Source organism: Mustelus asterias, chromosome 5 (assembly GCF_964213995.1).
Source record: "Mustelus asterias chromosome 5, sMusAst1.hap1.1, whole genome shotgun sequence".
Lineage (NCBI taxonomy): Eukaryota > Metazoa > Chordata > Chondrichthyes > Carcharhiniformes > Triakidae > Mustelus > Mustelus asterias.
This window is the reverse complement of record NC_135805.1, coordinates 138,026,017-138,047,818: the sequence shown is the minus strand read 5'-3', so window position 1 is coordinate 138,047,818 and position 21,802 is coordinate 138,026,017. Positions and strand designations below refer to the sequence as shown.

Sequence of the window (21,802 nt, the reverse complement as noted above, 5' to 3'; positions counted from 1 at the left end):
ACATCCATGCTTTTCTCAACAGTAAATACTGATGAGAAATATTCATTTAGGATCTCACCCATTTCTTGTGAATCTGCACATAGATGATCTTGTTGATCCTTAAGAGGCCCTACTCTCTCCTTAGTTACTCTTTTGCCCTTTATGTATTTGTAGAAGCTCTTTGGATTCTTCTTTGCCTTATCTGCCAAAACAATCTTGTGTCCCCTTTTTTTTGCCCTCCTGATTTCTCTCTTAACTCTACTCCTACACCGTCTACACTCTTCAAGGGACCCACTTGATCCCAGCTGCCTATGCATGTCATGTGCCTCCTCCTTCTTCTTGACCAGGGCCTCAAAACCCTAGCCATCCAGGGTTCCCTACTTTTACCAGCCTTACTCTTCACTCTAAAAAGAATGTGCTTACCCTGAACCCTGGTTAACACACTTTTGGAAGCCTTCCACTTACCAGATGCCCCTTTGCCTTCCCACAGACTCCCCCAATTAACTGTTGAAAGTTCCTGCCTGTTAACATCAAAATTGGCCTTGCCCCAATTTAGAATTTTAACTTTTGGGCCAGACCTATCATTCTCCATAGCTAGCTTAAAACTAATGGAATTATGGTCACTGGTCCCAAAGTGATCCCTCACTAACACTTCTGTCATCTGCCCTTCCTTATTTCCCAAGAGGAGGTCAAGTTTTGCCCCCTCTCTAGTCAGGTCATCCACATACTGAATGAGAAATTTCTCCTCAATACACTCAATTTCTCTCCATTCAACCCTTTAATACTATGGCTGTCCCAGTCAATGTTGGGAAAGTTAAAATCCCCTACTAGTACCACCCTATTTTTCTTGGAGCTATCTGTAATCTCCTTACATATTTGCTGCTCAATTTCCCACTGACTATTTGGGGGCTTATAGTACACCCCTATCAAAGTGATTTCCCCCTTCTTATTTCTCAATTCTACCCATATAGACTCAGTGGCCGAACCCTCGGATATATCCCCTCTCAGTACTGCCATGATGTTTTCCCTAATCAAAAGTGCATATCCCCCTCCTCACTTACCTCCTATCTTTCCTATAGCATCTGTACCCAGGAACATTGAGCTGCCAGTCCTGTCCCTCCCTTAGCCATGTTTCAGTAATTGCTATAATACCCCAGTCCCATGTACCCATCCATGCCCTGAGTTCATCTGCCTTGCCCGTCAGGCCTCTTGCATTGAAATAAACGCAGTTTAATCTGGACTTCCCTTGCTCTCTGTCTTGCTTTTGGCTGATCTGTCTAGTACCAGGATTACTGACACTGCCTTTACTATTTAATGTGCTCTCTTTAACTTACTTTCTGTTCTGTCTCCCTACTGCTTTGGGTCCCACCCCCCTGCCAAACTAGTTTAAACCCTCCCGAGTGGCTCTAGCAAATCTCCCCGCCAGGATATTAGTCCCCCTCCAGTTCAGGTGTAACCCGTCCCTCTTGAACAGGTTACCCCTTCCCCAGAAGAGATTCCAATGATTCAAAAATCTAAACCCCTGCCCCCTGCACCAGCTCTCAAGCCACGCATTCATCTGCCTAATCCTCCTATTCCTACTCTCACTAGCACGTGGCACTGATAGTAGTCCAGAAGACCAGGCTTTGGACTGCACCACCTTGGCATAGGCAGCAGCAGTCTGGCCTAGATGCCTGACAGACATGTTCAAGGTCACTGGCAGAGTGGCAGTGGTGGGAGGACAAATACTGTCAGGGTAGCAGGTTCATGGCCAATGTGATTGAGGACAGATTACTGTAAGATCCTGCAAACCTTTTTGAGCACTTTTCAACCATGACAACAGCTGTCTGAGCTTGCATGGCAGCAAACTGGTTTACATGACCTCAATCCAATCAGCTGGATATTGTGGATCTTCTACTTGTACTGTAATGGAAGTTGAGGTATGGGCTATTGAACATTGCATTATGAGTTTTATCTGCTAATGTTCTCATGGAGTTGGCCATTACTTTCACCGTGAAATGCATGAGCATCTGGCTCTACACAAATTGGTGTGCATGGTTGGTGCCGGATTCCTCATGCTCCTTGACATTGTATGCAGGCTTTCTGACAGGCCTGCCAGTGCGCCAAACATATCATTATGTATTCCTATCACCCTTTTCTGTACATCACCCCTACAAACTCCCATGTATGACCTCACCGTCTGATGAGCTGCTACCTACTCTACTCTTTCTACCCTGGCTGAACGCCCCCAGTGGCTGATATATACACCAGTGGTCATTGTAAGAGAATGCATCATTGTCAAATGCTGTATCCTTATAAATTAACCATTAGCCTCATAAACAATTCACCATCCCCTTGCGTGATTGTGTGGAGTTTGCATGTTCTCCCCATGTCTGCATAGGTTTCCTCCGGATGCACTGATTTCCTCCCATAGTCCAGAAATGTGCAGGTTTGGTGGATTGGCCATGGTAAATTTCCTGTAGTGAGCAAAGATGTGTAGGCTAGGTGGATTATCCCTGGTAAATGCGCAGGGTTAAGGGGATAGGGTGGAGGGCAGGGTCTGGGTGGGTTCCCCTTTAGGAGAATCTGCGCAGATTAAATGGGCTGGATGGCCTCTTTCTGCACTGTAGGGATTGTATGTTCTAAACCTGTACTCTGCCCTGCTGTGCCATCCTTATGTCATTCCAAGATCACGCAGACTTCTGGAATGACTACCAGCACCTGATCCAGTCCAAACTAATCATCCCTTTAAGGTGAAACACTAAAATAAAAGCAAAGTACTGCAAATGCTGGAAATCTGAAATAAAATGAAATAAAAATTCCAAGGTTCTCCGCCAGAATCCTAGAAACTAAGGTGAAGGAGGAATAGGAGGAGAGACTGTCTAACCACAGGGGACCAGGAGGCCCTCCAAACATCTATGCAAAGGCCAGAATGTAGCCCCAAGGGCCTGGATGCAATACCAAAAAAATGCTGGAGTCATATGTTCTCAAAACGTTAACTCTATTTCTCGCTGCACAGATGTTGGCAGACCTACTGAGTTTTTCCAGCATTTTCTGTTTTTATTCTCCATTAAGAGATGCTGGCTGGCTTTAACTAGCACAGGCCAGCTTGAATTTGTGCTAGTGTTACGCTGTTAGATCAGAAACCCATATGTATATTATGAAGCCAGACTAAACCCCAACAATTTTTCTATTTTGGCATAAATGTAAAGAAAGGGTGCTTCGCCTTAGGAGTGATTCCACTGACAAATTAGGGATATTTTTATCAAAATTATCTTTATTCATAACACAGTTTAAGTATAACTCTAACAAAACAAAACAGTTTAACTGTTAATCATTCAACAATCTTTAAACACAAAAAGAAACAACTCTTGTTCACCAAATCCAGAAGTGCTACTTATCCACCTTTTGTAAACCACTCCGAGTGACCCAGGCAATCTTGAGCCACTGAAAAAGCCATTTTTTCCACAAGGCACTCCCTATTTAAATTAACCTAATGCAACACCTGAAAAACAAAACACCAGTTCCTCAACACCCACTGTCTTTGAGTTCAATAATCCTAAAACAAACAAGTAATTATAATTTTTAATCCCAGAAAGAGCCCCGATTTTTGTTAGGGTTCCAGATCAGAAAGCCCTATGTATATTATGAATCCAGACCATTTTGGTATAAATGTAAGAAAAGGATGCTCCACCTCGGGAGTGATTCCACTGACAAATTTGAGATTTTTTTTCTCTAAACATGCTTTATTCGTAACACAGTTTAAATTGTAACTCTAACAAAATGAAACAGGTTAACTCTTAACCTTTGTACAAACTTTAAGCATGAGAAGAAACAACTCTTAACTTCTAACTTACTGCTATTCAGTTCCAGTTAAGCAATATTTCTCTTATAGACTTAAACCCCACTTTCAAAATAGTTAGCAAATCCAGGCATACTTGTTTTAACTTGGGTTAACAGTCTTGAAGCTTTCAGAGGGAGGGAATGAGTTTCAGCAGCTTGCAGCAAACTTCTGACTTCAAGCAATTCCCAGCCAGAACTGAACACTAAAACTGAAACTAAAACCAGAAGAGAAACCTTGCTACAGACCTTGTTCCTCCCATTAACCTAATATCACATGACTTGGTCAACCTAGTCTGAGAACTTGGTAAACAAAATTGCATTAAGTCTTCTACAAAGTAACACATTCTATCTACAATCAGTTATTATCCTGCTTTCTCAGCATCTGCTGTATTCTTCCAGACAAACCCACTTTCTTGCAGAAAAATACAGAATCTCCCCCCCCCCCCATTAAACGTAAAATATGTTAATAGCATAGTATTGACACACTTGTCTCTCCTGGGTTCATGCATGTTGACTCATCCTAGAAGCACGTAAATGTTTGAAATTTGCATGCTTCCTGCATGAAAACGAATGGAGTTAATCACACAGGCCAGTGTCTCTTTTGGGAGCTATCCATTTTTGTTACCTTTCATTTTAAAAAGAAAAGAGATGTTTATTGATGTTAGGTTTGCGTTATCTGCACATTCCTTTTTCCATCTTGAGGAAATTTTATTTATTAGTGTCACAGGTAGGCTTACATTAACACTGCAATGAAGTTACTGTGAAAATCCCCTCATCACCACACTCTAGCGCCTGTTTGGGTACCCTGAGGGAGAATTTGGCATGGCCAATGCACCTAACCAGCACATCTTTTGGACTGTGGGAGAAACCGGAGCACCCGGAGGAAACCCATGCAGACACGGGGAGAATGTGCAAACTCCACACAGACAGTGACCCAAGCTGGAAATTGAACCTGGGTCCCTGGTGCTGTGAGGCAGCAGTGCTAACCACTGTGCCACTGTGCTGCCTCCCAATAACACCTTTCCAAGTGTGCTGTTCTTATGGGCAGCAGGAGCGACAGGTATGGGTAGGGGAGGAAGGTAAAACTAGGAAATAGTTCTGTTTTTGCAACTGTGGTGATGCTTGCTTCATGAACTTTGGGTCAACACAACTGGGGGCACGGTAGTTTCTAGGTGCATGCTCCATGGCCAGGCGTTGATCGATTAGAGTTGACTTGCCAACAAATCAGCACTCTCTTCCCATGCAGTATAAATTGTTGCTTCCTTTGATATTTGGCATTCATACATTTGTCCTGATGAGTGCAAGACAAAAAGCTTCAACAGCATGCCTCTTTCTTCAGCAATGTACAACCACAAAGGTAATAGCAGCATATATATTCATTCGAGAGAAGTTGTTGAATTACTTGGTTCACACAAAAACCAAGGAGTTGAGAGAATCCACTACCACTTATAAAGAAGGAAACAAGTCAAAACATCTTTCAGTTTATGGGGAAATTAGTGCAGTTTAAAATACATAACAATAGTGAGAACGATGCTGCTTATTTAATTCAGTAATGTGATGGCAGGTATGGAATTCAAATTATTGGCATGGGTGATTTATAGAAAGCTTTTAATTTTCTTCTCAGAGGCAGTATTTTGATTTTTTTTGACAATGAGTGACCGGCTGCTGAAGGTTAACTTAGGCTTTTAAATCCAATGAAATGGTAGGTTTTAACCATTCATTAAGGCATGCATTTTAAAAATGATTAACTTAGTATTTTAGTATTTAGTGCTTGAAGGTTAAAAGTAGAATCTGTTAAAGACTGTTATAGTAGCATAATCCAGGACAGGAAACACAACATATCCTATGAAAATGTTATTAAATCATTAAATCATGTTGTCATTTATGGTTAAAATAACTTTCACCAGCGTGGGATCAATAGCAACAAAAGTTGCTACTGTTGAACTCAAAACTGGGGGAATTGATTGAAACCGTGGGAGTGGGCTGAAGGGTAAAAAACAAGTATCGCTCAGAGAGTAGTGGTGTTGAGGGGAAAACACTGAGTGGGATGCAGACCAGTAGTGGGAAGTTTTCAAACATGAGATGCTTAGGGCATAAAATAAATATAAATATACAAATTGTGCTGGGGACTGGAGAGTAATTATGTGATACCAAGATGCAAGAAGGTACATCGGAATAAAATATTTCCCTTGGAAGGAGAGTTGACTGAGGTTTAAGGTAATTCTTAACTAAAAGAAGGGCGACAAAATTTTTTAAAACTCAGATGTTATGAACTGGAATGCACTGCCTGAAAAGTTGGTGAAAGCATATTCAAGAATGATTTTAAAATAGGAAATTGGTGAATAGCTGAAAAGAAAATATTTGCAGGGCTATGAGGAAAGAGCAGTTAGTGGGCCTCATTGAATAGTTCTTACTTTCTGGCACAGTCAGAATGGGCCAAATGGCCTTCTTTTATGCTGTGTATTCCATGATATGGGAGCGAAGGATATATCGGTTATCCAGTGGAAATTGCTGACTAGCCACAAACATGGCTACAGCGACACTGTTTGAACCACATGCACTCACTTCAGGCAAATTGTATACATATGTACGTCATATATCTGTTTATTTAGCAAGCACAAACACCATTTGGTAACCCAGGAAGTAAAGCACTTAACAATAAAAAATGCAGTCTACTCTTCAAATGACTGTTTAACCAACAAATGAACAAAAAGATTAAAGCCCAAAGAAGTACCCTCCGCTGCATGTTTCAGCGCTCTGAACCATGAATAATAGCCTAAATTGATTTTCAGCTGTTAACTGCAGTATGTATAAATACACCGTAAGATTATCTGATGTAGGACACAACATATACTAATCTTTTATACTGATACCTAGTACTTATAAAACTAGGTGTGGGATCAATCCCAAAGATTGCTGTTGGATTATTTGAAGTAGTCTACATCTTTGAAGTGCCAGACAAGACATACTCAGTGTTACATTTTGGCACAGCCACATTTCTACTTTTACATAGTCTTGTTTAGTTTTATGAGCTTAAGTGACATATTTTCATTCATGATGCCTCTGAACCTTGAGCCCAAAAGGGATCCTCCTGCAATTTACCACCTCAGAAATGTTAATTTAAGGCTTATAAGAGATGATGTGGCGATTCTGGCGTTGGACTTGGGTGGGCACAGTAAGAAGTCTCAACACCAAGTTAAAAGTCCAACAGGTTTATTTGGCATCACGAGCTTTCAGAGTTCACTTGCCTGATGGAGGAGCAGCGCTCCAAAAGCGCGTGATACCAAATAAACCTGTTGGACTTTAACCTCACAACACCAGGTTAAAGTCCAACAGGTTTATTTGGTAGCAAATACCATAAGCTTTCGGAGCACTGCTCCTTCGTCAGATGGAGTGGAAATGCCATCTGACGAAGGAGCAGTGCTCTGAAAGCTTATGGTATTTGCTACCAAATAAACCTGTTGGACTTTAACCTGGTGTTGTGAGACTTCTTACTGTGTTCACCCCAGTCCAACGCCGGCATCTCCACATCAGGACTTTAACCTGGCATTGTGAGACTGCTTAGAAGAGAAACTGAAGCTTCAAAAAATGTAATTTGCATACTGCAAAAAATACTTAACATCTGTAGGCAAGGATCTCGTCGTATCGTGTCCTTCAGTTTTTCAAGTGAGTTAGTATCAATTTGAGTTTTTGACATTTAATTAAACTAACCAAATTATCTTTTAATGGATGAGGATATTATTCTTGTGCTGCACCTCTCTCTCTCTCAAAGGATTAAGAGCACATTACTTTATTTTTAATTGTACACTTTTGTTTGACCTACAGGGAAAGTGAAGTGGCAAGACTTTGATCAGGAAGCTTACATTGAGGCCACATTAGTAAAGACGGGACAGGATCCATATGCACGGAATAAGTTTAATCAGCTGGAAAGTGACAAACTGCGGATGGATAGAAATATTCCAGACACCAGGCATGACCAGTAAGTAGAAAGGTCTGACAGTCCCCCTTTTATAGAACTGTCCAGAGATGGGGTGTCAGTGGTAGCTCAGTGACATCACTCCTAACTGGTTGTGAGTTCCAGCTCCACTTTAGAAACTTGAGCAACAGGCTAGGCTGACACTGCAGTATAATAACTAAGGGAATGCGCCACTGTCGGAGATGTTGTCTTTCAGAAGAAGCTTTAAACTGAGGCGCCATGTGCCCTCTCAGGTAGATAGGAAAAAGAATGTGGAGTTCTGGCCTGTCAAATAATTAAATAGACTATTTGATCATTATCACATTGCTGATGGTGGAATCTTGCTGTGTGCAGATTAGTTGCCATATCCCCTACACTCCAACAGTGACTGTACTTCATAAAAACATAATTAGCTGTATATCATAGAATAGAAATCATAGAAACCCTACATACAGAAAGAGGCCATTGGGCCCATCGAGTCTGCACCGACCACAATCCCACCCAGGCCCTAGCCCCATATCCCTACATATTTACCCACTAATCCCTCTAACCTACGCATCTCTGGACACTAAGGGCAATTTAGAATGGCCAATCAACCTAACCCGCACATCTTTGGAGTGTGGGAGGAAACCGGAGCACCCGGAGGAAACCCACACAGACACGAGGAGAATGTGCAAACTCCACACAGACAGTGACCCAAGCCGGGAATCGAACCCAGGTCCCTGGAGCTGTGAAGCAGCAGTGCTAACCACTGTGCTACCGTGCCGCCCCAAAGTATAGTATAGTACTTTGAGGTGTCCTGAGCTCATGAAAGGCACTATTATTTTCTTACTTTCAACGATACAATGAATATACAAAATTTCAGAGCCAGAAGGCTAATTTTTTAACAGGCAAAATTTTCCAAAAATTCAGGTGTGAAATTCTTCTGCTGTGGCAGTTCTGGCTCCATCACCATCTGTCCTTCCCCGCCCACTCACCCAGTGAGACTTTCCTTACAATCTGTCACTACACTTCTGTTTCCATTACAGATAGTGTCCCTGTCAGTCGGCATTTACACTTATACTTCTTTTGCAGCCCAGATCCAACAATTAACTTTTTGATTCGGCAATATTCTTAACGCATAGGATGCCCACCACATTCTTCTGCTGCCTGTGAAAGCTGACTCATACCACATTACACGTAAAATAATCTAAAAAACAAAATGATTATCAAGAGATCCTAGTACAATAACCGCATTTACACCGTCTAAAAATTGAATCGATCAGTGCGTACAAATGGCAGTTTTTATTTAAAGTTTATTTATTAGTGTCACAGCTAGGCTTACATTAACACTGCAATGAAGTTACTGTAAAAATCCCCTAGTCGCCACACTCCGGCGCCTGTTCGGGTACACGGAGAGAGAATTTAGCACGGCCAACAACCGAACCAGCACATCTTTCGGACTGTGGGAGGAAACCGGAGCACCCAGAGGAAATCCATGTGGGCACAGGGTGAACGTGCAGACTCCGCACAGACAAGTGACCCAAGCTGGGAAACAGACCTGGGTCCCTGGCGCTGTGAGGCTGCAGTGCTAACCTCTGTACTACTGTGCTACCATGCAAGACAAATGTAACCAATTGCCATCCCATCAGCCTACCTTCAATCAGTAAGGTGATGAAGAGTGTTATTGATACAACTGGCACTTAGTAACAATCAGCTCACTGACATTAAGTTTGAGACCAGTGCTCAGTTTGGGTTTCGCCAGGCCACTCACCTCCAGATCACATTACAACCTTGGTATAAATATGGACAAAAGAGTTAAGCTCCAGAAGGTGAGGTGAAAGTCATTGCTCATAACCTCAAGTTAGCAGCTGACTGAAAGTTGCATCAATGAGTGCTAGCAAAATTGAAGTTTATGGGATTCAAGGGGAAAATTGATTGGAGTCGTACCCAGCAGGAAGGAAGACTGTTGTGCTGGTTGGAGGCCATCTCAATTCAATGACATTGCTATCGGAGTTCCTCAGGTAGTGTTCTAGACCCATCCATCTTCATCTGCTCCAAAAGTAATCACACAATGTTCAGTACCATGCATGACTCCTCAGATACTAAATTGAACCATGCCCGCATGCAGCAAAACCTGACCAACATATCAGCTTGGACTAATAAGTAGAAAGTAATAATCCAACCTCACAGGAAGTAACAATCTCCAACAAGAGAGCATCTAACCATCTCCTCTTGCAATTCATTGACATTATCATTGCAGAATCTCCCATCACCAACATCCTGACGGGGTACCATTGATTAGATGCTTAACTGGACCAGCCATATAAATACTGTGGCTACAAGAGCAGGTCAGGGTCTGGGAATTCTTCAGCGAGTAACTCATCTGACTCCCGAAAGCAGGCCCACTGTCTACAATGCGCAAGTCAGGAGTGTGATGGATGGTGTACCATAATGGGTGCAATTCCAACAACATTCAAGAAGCTCAACACCATCCAGGTCAAATCAGCTTGCTTGATTGATACCCCATTTCACCACCTTAAACGTTCACTCCCTCCACCACGACTGCACTTTGGTAACAGTGTGTACCATTGATAGGATGCACTGCAGCAACTTGCCAAACCTTCTCAACAGCACCTCCCAAACCTGCAACCTCTACCACCTAGAAGCACAAGGACAGCAGATGTGTGGAAGCACCACCACCTCCAAGTTGCATACCATCCTGATTTAGAACTAATTGCTATCCTTTACTGTTGCTGGGTCAAAAACCTGGAACTCCCTTCCTGAAGCACTGTACACCACATGAATTGCAGTGGTTCAAGAAGACCGCTCACTACCTTATCAAGAATAGTTAGTGATGACCAATAAATGCTGGCCTTGCCAGTGATGTTCAGATCCCAGGAAGAAACAAATTAACATGTCCTTAACAACAGTTTCTGGTGCCTTTTGTTTTCTCACAAAGTCCCTATCTCTCCCTAACAATAGAGGTTAGACAAATGGAAGACTGAAGACCCCGAGAGACATTAGTATACTGCATTTTCCTTTGAAGATCACACAATTTCTTTACAACAATCAGTCAGAATATTTACTGCCAAATTTGCATTTCCCTCTTCAGTTTCTTTTTTTTATCCTCTTGCTCCCTTTTCAGGCTCACCTTGTACATGACACCCACCCCCTGCAACCTCACCAGCATTTCCACTAAATGATTGACCACCCAATTTCCATTCATGTCATCTGTGCCAGCTGCTGTTATAAATGGTTTCCTCTCCTCGGGTACTTCATTGCTCCCTTTCAAATGGGCTGTCATCACCCTTTTCCTTAAAAGAAAATCTTCCACTAGTTTCCTTCACCTGTCAGCTAACAGTGGATTTGACATTTGATCACAACTAGAAAATGATGGGCAAGTTTATAAAATAAATGCATAAACATTTCAAATAAGACATTGTGCCAGAGCAACTGTATTTGAACTGATTTCGGTACATAATCTCACATTGTTAGTAGATTGATGATCATGATCTTCCACTCTGATTTAAGTTTTTTTTAAAAGCCCGTGGAATGAAGAAAGAAATTTCTCTTTCATCATGAGCCTATCACTCCAATTCCAAGATGCACGCCAACCTGGCTTAGAAAGTCATAGAAACCCTACAGTGCAGAAGGAGGCCATTTGGCCCATCGAGTCTGCACCGACCACAATCCCACCCAGGCCCTACCCCTACATATTTTACCCGCTAATCCCTCTAACCTACGCATCCCAGGACACTAAGGGGCAATTTAACATGGCCAATCAACCTAACCCGCACATCTTTGGACTGTGGGAGGAAACCGGAGCACCCGGAGGAAACCCACGCAGACACGAGGAGAATGTGCAAACTCCACACAGACAGTGACCCGAGCCGGGAATCGAACCCGGGACCCTGGAGCTGTGAAGCAGCAGTGCTAACCACTGTGCTACCGTGCCGCCCCCGGCTTGGACTCCTTCCATTGTCGCTGAATTAATTGATAATTCTTGTTTCTTTGCAATGCTTCAGAGCAAATTTTTTTAAAGCATTATTAATTAGACAATGGAACTTCCAAGGAGATGTGCCATGTGCTAAATTTGCTGTGTTCTTCCTGACAGGTGCCGGCGGAAGCAGTGGAACACTGACTTAATAGCAACCAGCGTAGTCATCACCTTTCACAATGAAGCGAGATCAGCATTACTTCGTACTGTCGTCAGGTAAAAACAGTTGGAAAAATTCACACTCAATTACGTTGTACTTCTAACAGAGACAACTTGCTTTTCTATAGCATCCTTAAAGTAGTAATCTTTCCAAGGCACTTCACAGCAGTATTATTAGACAGAATTTGACACTAGACCATGTAAGGAGATGTTGTTGAATCATAGAATGTTTACAACACAGTGGGAGGCCATTCAGCACGTTGTGTCCATGCTAACTCTCTACAAAAGCAATCCCGCTCACCTGGCTTTTGTCTTAACCCTACAAATATTTTCTCTTCGGATAAGTATCAAAGTCCTTTTTGAAAGCTATGATTGAATCTGCCTCCACTACTCTCAGTCACTGCATCCCAGATCCTAACCCTACCACTGCCTATAAGCATTTTTCCTCATGTTGCCTCTGGTTCTTTTGCCATTATCTTAAATTGGCATCCTCTGGTACTCAACCTGTTAGCCAATGGGAACAGTTTCTCCCTATCTACTCTGTCCACACCCCTCATGATTTTGAATCCCTCTATCTTCTCTTTGAGAAGAACAAAACCAGCTTTGTCTGTCTGTCCCTGGAACCATCTTTGTAAATCTTTTCTGAATCCCCTCCAATGCCTTTACATTCTCCCTAAAATGTGGTGCCAGATTTAGACAGTTGAGGCAGAACCATTGTTTTATAAACATTCACCATCACTTCCTTGCTTTTGTACACTATGGTTCTATTTATACATACCAGGATTCCTGCCCCATCTACCTCGGTCTGCCGGTCTACCTACCTCGGTCTAATAGTAACAAAAGTTAGTTAGTTGAACTCAAAACTGTGGGAATTGATTGAAAGCTTGGGAGTGGGCTGTAGGGTAAAAAAACAAGTATTCCTTCGGAGTAGTGGTGGTGAGGGGGAACACCTGAGTGGGATGCAGAGGTAGGGTGGCACAGTGGCTAACACTGCTGCCTCAGCGTCAGGGACCCGGGTTCGATTCCTGGCTTGGGTCACTGTCTGTGTGGAGTTTGCACACTCTCCCCGTGTCTGCGTGGAGTTTGCACACCGTCCCCGTGTCTGCGTAGGTTTCCTCCGGGTGCTCTGATTTCCCCCCACAGTCCAAAGATGTGCGGGTTAGATTGATTGGCCATGCTAAATTGCCCCTTAGTGTCCCAAGATGTGTAGGTTAGGGGGATTTGCAGGGGTTATGGGGATACGGGCTGGGTGGGATTGTTTCAGTGCAGGCTCGATCGGTCGAATGGCCGCCTCCTGCACATTAGGGATTCTATGATTCTAACACTTCTCTCCATTAAATTTCATCTGCCACATGTCCGCTCATTCCACTAACCTGCCTATGTTTTTGAAATTGTGCCCTGCTCCTCTAAGTCTAGGTCATTAATATAAGGTAAAGCAGTGGTCTTAATACCATCCTCCACTCCAAAAATTGACTGTTTAATACTGCTCTGTTTCCTGTCATTAAGCTTGTCATATCCATGCTGCTACTGTTCCCCTTTATACCATGAGCTTCAGTTTTGCTGATAACTGTTAATGGCACTAATCAAACACCTTTTTGAAGGCCATGTACACACATCAACCGCATCACCCACATTAAACCACACTTACCCCATCGAAAAACTCAAATTAAATTTGTTAAACATGATTTGCCTTTAACAAATCCTTGCTTGTTTTCCTTAATTCATCTGTGTTTGTCTAAGTGACTGTTAACTTTCTGACAGCTGACCGAAAGCTTAGGCAAATAAAGTGTTAAGGATTGTCTTAAAGGAGGAGAATAAGATCGAATGGCAGAGAGGTTTCAGGAATGAATTTGAAGCTTAGGATCAGGTAGCTAAAGGCACAGTGGCCAAAGGTGATACACAGGAAATTGGGATGCCTTTTGTTAGAAAACTAGAGTTCAAACTATTAGTTATTTGGGGCATGTGCTGCCCACTAACCTCTAATCCAGTGACCAAGAGATCACAAGACACCAGAATTAGAGGAACGCAGAGATCTTCGTTGCAGGACTGGAGGAGATTACAGAGATAGGGAAGGGCGAGGACTTGGAAGAACTTAAAGACATGGATGAGAATTTTAAATCTGACACATGTTGAATCATAGAATCCCTACAGTACAGAAGGAGGCCATTCAGCCCATTGAGTCTGTACCGACCACAATCCCCCCCCCTCCCCCCAGGCCCTATTCCCACAACCCCACATATTTACCCTGTCAATTTAGCATGGCCAATCCATCTAAGCCGTGTATCTTTGGAAAGTGGGAGGAAACCGGAGCACCCGGGGGAACCCACGCAGACACGAGGAGAACGTGCAAACTCCACACAGACAGTGACCCGAGGCCGGAATTGAACCCGGATCCCTGGTGCCACCCCAACCAGGAGCCAGTGTAGGTCAGCGAGCTTTGTCTGCATAGCGCTCAAGAAACAATACTTTTCACTGCATACCAATACATATGACAGTAATAAATCAAATCAAACAGGGGTGATGTGTAGCTGAATTTAATGCTTGGTCCTGGCTGGTAAAATGCATTATTTTAAGCAGTGGCAGTACATCTGCACACTCTTGAGTCACCCTAAATGTTTAGGTGCTACCAACCTGCATCGAAGCTTTCAGGGTTGGGAGAGAGTGTGCGCTCCATATTTGAAAAACAGGAGCTCTCTTTTGTGGTCTTTTATGGTTTGGTTTTGGGTCCTTTTGGGCAGGCTGTGGGTTTCCAGATGTGTCAGACGTCACGTCATTCTTGCCTTCTAAATTTCCATTTTATGGTTTTTATGTAGGGGGGTCTGATAATAATATAATCCTAGGGATTGTCCATTTCAACTTCTGGTTTTGGGTCCTTTTCTATATCTGGTAAAAGATTAATGAACCTTTGGCCTCAGAACCCATGTTACAATCCTGATGGGGTCCCATTTAGAAGCCTTTGTTTCCGTGTAAGCAGTCCTAAAGATTGACTAACTTGCGCTCAGTGAACCATCTTCATTCAGGCTTCTTTCATGCACCATAGGAATTTGACTGAGATGCTTAGTTTTGGGGAAAATATTTACTATGTGCAAACATAAAAATGAACTTGACACTGTTGCAACATGACATTTGCTGATTGGTTATTGGTGTTCAATGTTTAAGTCCATCTTTCAACTCTGGTCTTGCTACAAATACTTAGATATGATAGAATCATAGTGGACAGAAGGAGGTCACTTGGCTCATCATGTCTTTGTAGATTCTTTGGGAGAGCTGTCTCTTTCCAAGGCCTCACAGACCTCAAGGCTCACATCTGTCTGGAGGGCCAAGTTACGGAGAACATCGAAAACCACAGTTGTGGTAAACCACTGTTAGCTTATTACCTGTATATGTGACATGCCTGGACACATCCCTGCCAGCCCTACCCGAGACTCCTCCCCCCCCCGCCTCAGTCTGGACCAGTTCATCGGCATGGGTGTGCTCCAAGTCTTTTGCTAATAAAAGCCTATTTGTTCTTGCATACAAACTAGTCTTTGCGCGATTGATGGTGCATCAACAATGAAACATAATAAGTGGCATACGACATGCTTGCTTTCATCGGTCAGGGCATTGAGTATAAAAATTGGCAGGTCATGCTGCAGCTGTACAGAACCTTAGTTTGGCTTCATTTGGAATATTGTGTACAAATCTGGTCGCCACACTCCCAGAAGGATGTAGATGCTTTGGAGAAGGTACAGAAGAGGTTTACTAGGATTATGCCAGGTCTGTAGAGTATTAGCTATGAGGAGAAGAAGTTGGATAAACTTGGTTTGTTCTCACTGGGATGACAGAGGTTAAGGGGGCGACCTGGTAGAGGTTTACAAGATTATGAGTGGCATGGACAGAGTGGATAGTCAGATGCTCTTTCCTAGGGTAGAAAAGTCAATTACCGGGGGACATAGGTTTAAGATGCGTGGGGAAGAGTTTAGAGGAGATGTGCAAGGCAAGTTTTTTACACAGAGGGTGGTGAATGACTGGAACATGCTGCCCGGAGAGGTGGTGGGAGCAGGTACGATCGTGGCATTTAAGGGGCATCTAGACGAATACATGAATAGGGTGGTAATAAAAGGATACGGACTCCATAAGTGCATACAGTTTTGGTTAGGCAGGCATCATGATCGGCGCAGGCTTGGAGGGCCGAAGGGCCTGTTCCTGTGCTGTATTGTTTTTTGTTCTTTATTAAGAAAACGTATGGGATCCTAGGCTTTATAAATAGGGCTATAGAATACAAAAGCAGAAAAGTCATGATAAACCTGTATAAAACACTGGTTCAGCCTCTGCTAGGCACTACAATTTACAAAGGATGTGAAGGTCTTGGAAACCATACAGGAAAGGTTCACAAGATTGGTTCCAGGAATGAGGAAGCTCAGTTACATGGATAGATTGAAGAAACTGAGGCTATTGTTCTTAAAGAAAAGAAGATTTATGGGAGGTGCTCAAAATTATGACTACTCTAGATAGAGTTGATGGGAGAGAAATTTTTCCGTTGGCAGAAGGATCGAGAACCAGAAGTCACAGATTTAAGATGATTGATAAAAGAAGCAAGGGTGATATGAGGAAAAACAGTTTTGGACACTGGGTTGTTAGGATCTTGATGTACTGTCGGAAATTGTTGTGGAAGCAGATTCAATTGCAGCTTTCAAAATGAAATTGACAGCCACCCAGAGATCTGCAGGACTAAGGGGAAATTGCAGGTGAGTGAGATTAGATGAATTGTTCTTGCTGAGTGCCAGCAAGAACACAATGGTCCAAGTGGCCTCCTTCTGTGATGATCCTAGTGGCAGGGTATTGGAGGCAGCCATCTGACCGTGCATGCACCGCAGTTGCATCTTCAGATGCTTGATAGCCTGCTCAGTGGTTGTCCTACGGAACAGGTGGCATTGGTTTTATTGCCTCTGTTTGGGGCTCCCATCGAAGGGCGAGTAGTCATGTCTCCAAAGAACATCCCCAAAGATCCATCCATGGGAGTTAGAGTGAAAATCTGAGGCAAAGGATGAAAGGGTTGTGGCAGCTGGCAGGAGAGCAAGCATGTACATGAGAAAGCACTTGGGTTTGAGACAAGTTAAATATTCAGGGAGTGGAAGCCCTGAATCACCCTGACCTCTTGATGAATGTTTGTGGCAAATCACTTGTTGCCTTGATGGCCACATCAATATACTACATGATTCCTGCCACCTGGCGGCATTCAGTGATGTTGGCAAAGCCCAATGCTCTTGGTCACTTCTGTTGTGAAATTAATGTATTGTCTAGCCCTGGCAAAGAGGACCTGCAAAATGCAATGGCATGCAGCTGCTTGCAGGCTGCCACAACGGTCTGCAGTTGACCCTTAAGACAGAATCAAAGCATCAGTAACTTGGTGACTACTGACAGGACATAACACTAATGCTACAAGGTGTGAAATCGTCGGCAGTGAGGTGACAGATGTCTGTGATCAACTGCCTGGACAGTCACAATCATCTGTGCACTGCCTCCCAGTCATGTCCAGGTAACTCTGTTTGCAGTGGTAGATCCTACTTTGAGGGTATGGCCTCCTTTGTCGCCTTGCTCTTCTTTTCTCTCCCATGCCTTCCTGCAACTCGAGGTTCTGCCTTTCCTGTGGAGGACACTCCACATATTCCAAAACCATTTCTTCATTCAAAGGGTAATGAACTTGTGGAATTCTCTACCACAGAAAGCTGTGGAAGCCAAGTAACTGAATGTATTCAAGAAAGAGATTTTGTTTAGATTGTATTAGCATCAAGGGGTATGAGGAGAATGAAGGAATTGAATAGCAGAGCAGGCTAAAAAGGCTGAATAACCTACTCATGCTCCGAATTTCTATGTTAAGGAGATTAGAGAATTAAATGTATGACTCAAAAGGTTTCGTGGAAAAAAGGGGCACTGATTCATGAGGCAATGGCATCAGTACTCAGGGAAGAGTGAGCTATTCGCTTGAGATGGGCTTCAGTTAATCTGGGCTGGGATTAATGTCCCGGCCAATTATATAACTAGCGCAGTGGACAAAGCTTCAGAGTAATAAATGGAGGGCATGGTACGGTGAAAGGAGGTTTAAAAATCCAAAAGATTTCTAGCATTTGGAAATGGGAAGAGAGGATATGGCATCAGAATAGTATGACGCTGTGGGTAAAGATAAGCAGAATGGGGCAGGAAGGGACAGAATTTAGGAAAAATTATACATCAGTGAATAAGGTCACTGCAGATAAAATGGGCACTGAACTGAGGAATGCCTTATCCCTAATCCCTGTCAATGTATGGACATGTTCCTTTTTGTCTGCAAAGACAATTGTTGTTCCCCCAAGAGTGCAAGACAAAAAGCTTTGATAATATGTTTTTTTTAGCACTACTCAAGTCCTGAACTACTAATTAAAGAAACAATCCAAAACATTGAACAAAAATACAACGCATAGAAAAACAAAAACTCAGCAAGGAAGATCCATCCATGGCTCACTCAGGAAATTAAAGATAATGTGAGATTAAAAGAGGCTTAGACCATAAGACCATAAGACATAGGAGCGGAAGTAAGGCCATTCGGCCCATCGAGTCCACTCCACCATTCAATCATGGTTGATTTCAACTCCATTTACCCGCTCTCTCCCCATAGCCCTTAATTCCTCGAGAAATCAAGAATTTATCAATTTCTGTCTTGAAGACGCTCAACGTCTCGGCCTCCACAGCCCTCTGTGGCAATGAATTCCACAGACCCACCACTCTCTGGCTGAAGAAATTTCTCCTCATCTCTGTTCTAAAGTGACTCCCTTTTATTCTAAGGCTGTGCCCCCGCGTCCTAGTCTCCCCTGTTAATGGAAACAACTTCCCTACGTCCATCCTATCTAAGCCGTTCATTATCTTGTAAGTTTCTATCAGATCTCCCCTCAACCTCCTAAACTCCAATGAATATAATCCCACAATCCTCAGACGTTCATCGTATGCCAGGCCTACCATTCCTGGGATCATCCGTGTGAATCTCCGCTGGACCCGCTCCAGTGCCAGTATGTCCTTCCTGAGGTGTGGGGCCCAAAATTGCTCACAGTACTACAATCTTGCAGAGAACAGTAACAAGTCTGAGGATTGGGAGTGTTTTATAAACCAGTAAATGGCTACCAAAATGTTATTAAAAAGGGAAAAATAGAATGAGAGTAAGGGGTTTGGAAAAGTTTTGCTATCATCGTATAGATGAGACTATGGGCCCGATTTAACGGGTCCGAAATCGCGGTAAAGTTGGGCGTCGGGCCTTTAACGCGGTGCGCACCCGATTCCTAGCAGAGCGCGGCTCCGCGCCTGGATCGGGTGGCCCGCCGATTTAAATTCATTTGCATGCATTTAAATCGACTTAATGAAGCGCGCACCCAACTCTACCACCAAATCCCACTTTACCACCATGCGGCCCAATCCGCGTAATCGTTTTTAACGACCTGGTAAATAAAAGTCGGAAGCCGGCGCTTCCTCAGTGAGGGTTGGCGAGGAGGTAGGTGCGTTGCGTTCAGAGGCTCCCCGGTACTTACGTGTGTCTTGAGTCACGGCCATTCCGCTGTCCCGGGTCCGTGGCATCTCTGCGAGTGTGTGTGGGGGAGGGAGGGCTGTTGCTGTGCACGAACTCCGATGTCTGTGTGGCAGCACGGACCTCGTGTCCTGCAGTGCAGCTGGATCCTAGCACTGCAGCTCACTTCAGGCTGAAGATGTGCACACAGTGCAGATAGCACTGCTGCAGCCTTCCAATGTTACCAGGGGTTGTGACTGTGTGCTGCATGTGGCTGGAGGGGCTGGGGGGCATGGGGGGGGGGGGGGTGGCTGTGACTGGGGGCATGGGGTGTCTGTAACTGGATTGTTGATGCTCAAATGTTCAGAGTCCTGTGGTGAACTTGGCAGAATTGTCCCCATGGTGGAACTTGGTTGGAAATAAGATTCAAGGAGATTACTACATCTGGGAAACCAACCATAGTGAAAAGAAGCTTGTATTGGCAACTCTTCTCTCACATTCCATGGCAGATGTGCCCCTACTTATGAATGTGATTTGCATGGGCAACGTTGGGTGCAGCTACTCTGCCTCTGGAGCAGCCTTAGATCCTTTGTCATCTTGTTTTCATCTGAACATTGCCCAGAATTAGAGGAATCCCCTTCGGAAGATAATGTCAAAGTTATAATCGCAGGGACTAAAAACCTGACAGTCAAAAATCTGGGATAATATTTCAAAATGTATATCCCCATCCATGTTCTAGAATATTACGGCAAAATGCGTATGGGCGCGCTGCAAAAGGATTCCGGGCTCAGATCCGTATTACGCCCGGATCCCGCCCTTAGGCTCCGATTGGTAAAATCGGGCCCTATATCTGGAGTACTGTCTGCAGCATTGGTCTCCACACTTAAGGAAATGTATACGGGTATTGGAGGCAGTACAGCGAAGGTTCACAACAGTGCCGCTGGATGAAAGGCTTCTCCTATGATGAGAGGTTGAGTAAATTGGTCATACTCTCTTGTTAGGAAATGGAGACAGTTTAAATACTTTATATTAGGAATATAAGCTCAATTTATGTTTTCCTATTTGTATGTGGTAAGGGTTAAAACTTTGGTTTAGCTTCATGTTAAACATAGGTACTTGTAAGTCTACAGTTTAATTTCACTTTAAACTTTTCCTGTATTATAGTTGCAGTTTTATGATGTAAAAGCAATTACAGACTTTAAAAGAAGCCAAGCTGTTGCTTAGCAATCAGAGGCTCACGTTGAAAAGCTGAAACTTTTCCAGTTCAATCTGGAACCAGGCAACCAAGTAGCTTTCCACAGAAACTGCCAGCACAGGCAAGGCAATACAGGGATGCAGAAAATAAGTCCCGGAGGCTAAAGAACTGAAAGTTTCAAAACCATGGAAACTAAAAAAGGAAAGTCCAAGCAAGACTGAAGACAACGGGACAAAGAATCAGAATCTGAGCACGGTATTATTCACTGAAGTTAAAGAGGGACAGAGAGAGACTTCCAGTTAGAGACAGAACTGCAAAGTGTAGACCTTGAGAAGTTGGCTGTGAGAAGCCAGATATCTGAAGTAATCCTTAGGTTGGTGAACTTTAATACAGCCTGTGAAGCAGTGGTGTTCTGTTGGCATGGCTGGGTACCTGAGAAATTGTGTGGAAGCTTGAATGCACAGGGAAGAGGAACACTGCCGGGAAAGGTAAAAATTCTGGATGGGAATCCTTCATGAAAGCATCTGAGAGAGCCTTGTGTGGGAGAAGATTTCAACGTGTGTTCTTCCAGAGCGGAGTTTTGAAAACATCGTGTGAAACCCAGAGTTCCAGTGAGACCAGGTGGCTTAAAGTGTGGGGGATTTGTTAAGAAATCAACAGGAGTTGTTTTGGGTGGCATCTGTCACTTGGTTTCAGAGTGTGGTGTTTCTGAGCATGGACTGTGTACTTACTGAGAACATTAAAGTATAAAATTTTGTGACTTGTGTTATCCTTATCAATAGTGTATATCTAAAATAATAGCTGGGGTAAAGGGGTGTATTGTGTTTAATCTGTTCTTGTTTAATAAATATTATTTCATTCTTTTGTTAAAAGTTAATCGACAGTCCTGTGACTCTGTTCATCCAGGTTTTTAAACAAAAAAATAAAAATTAGGATCTATCGAGCAGGTGTCCACTGTGGGACTGGACTTGTCCAGTAGTAACATCAGCTGGGATCGTGACACTCTGGAGTTTAGAAGAATAAGACGTGATCTCACTGAAACGTACAAGTTTCTGAAAGAGCTTGATATAGTCGACATTGAGAAATTCTTTCCATTGCTTGGGGGGATCTAAAATACTGGGGCACTGTCTCAAGATAAGGGGTCAATTATTTAGAACTGAGATGAGGAGAAATTATTTCACTCAAATCTTTGGAATGCTCTAT

General features: G+C 43.3%; 1 protein-coding gene across 1 annotated transcript in view; it reads left to right on the top strand.

Annotated features, from left to right (window-relative positions):
* galnt2 (UDP-N-acetyl-alpha-D-galactosamine:polypeptide N-acetylgalactosaminyltransferase 2) overlaps positions 1-21,802 on the top strand; it is a 113,824-nt gene that overhangs the window by 36,155 nt on the left and 55,867 nt on the right. Inside the window, exons 3-4 of the mRNA XM_078213359.1 lie at positions 7,627-7,780; positions 11,853-11,951. Coding sequence (XP_078069485.1) covers positions 7,627-7,780; positions 11,853-11,951 — 253 coding nt within the window. The remainder of the gene's footprint in view (positions 1-7,626; positions 7,781-11,852; positions 11,952-21,802) is intronic.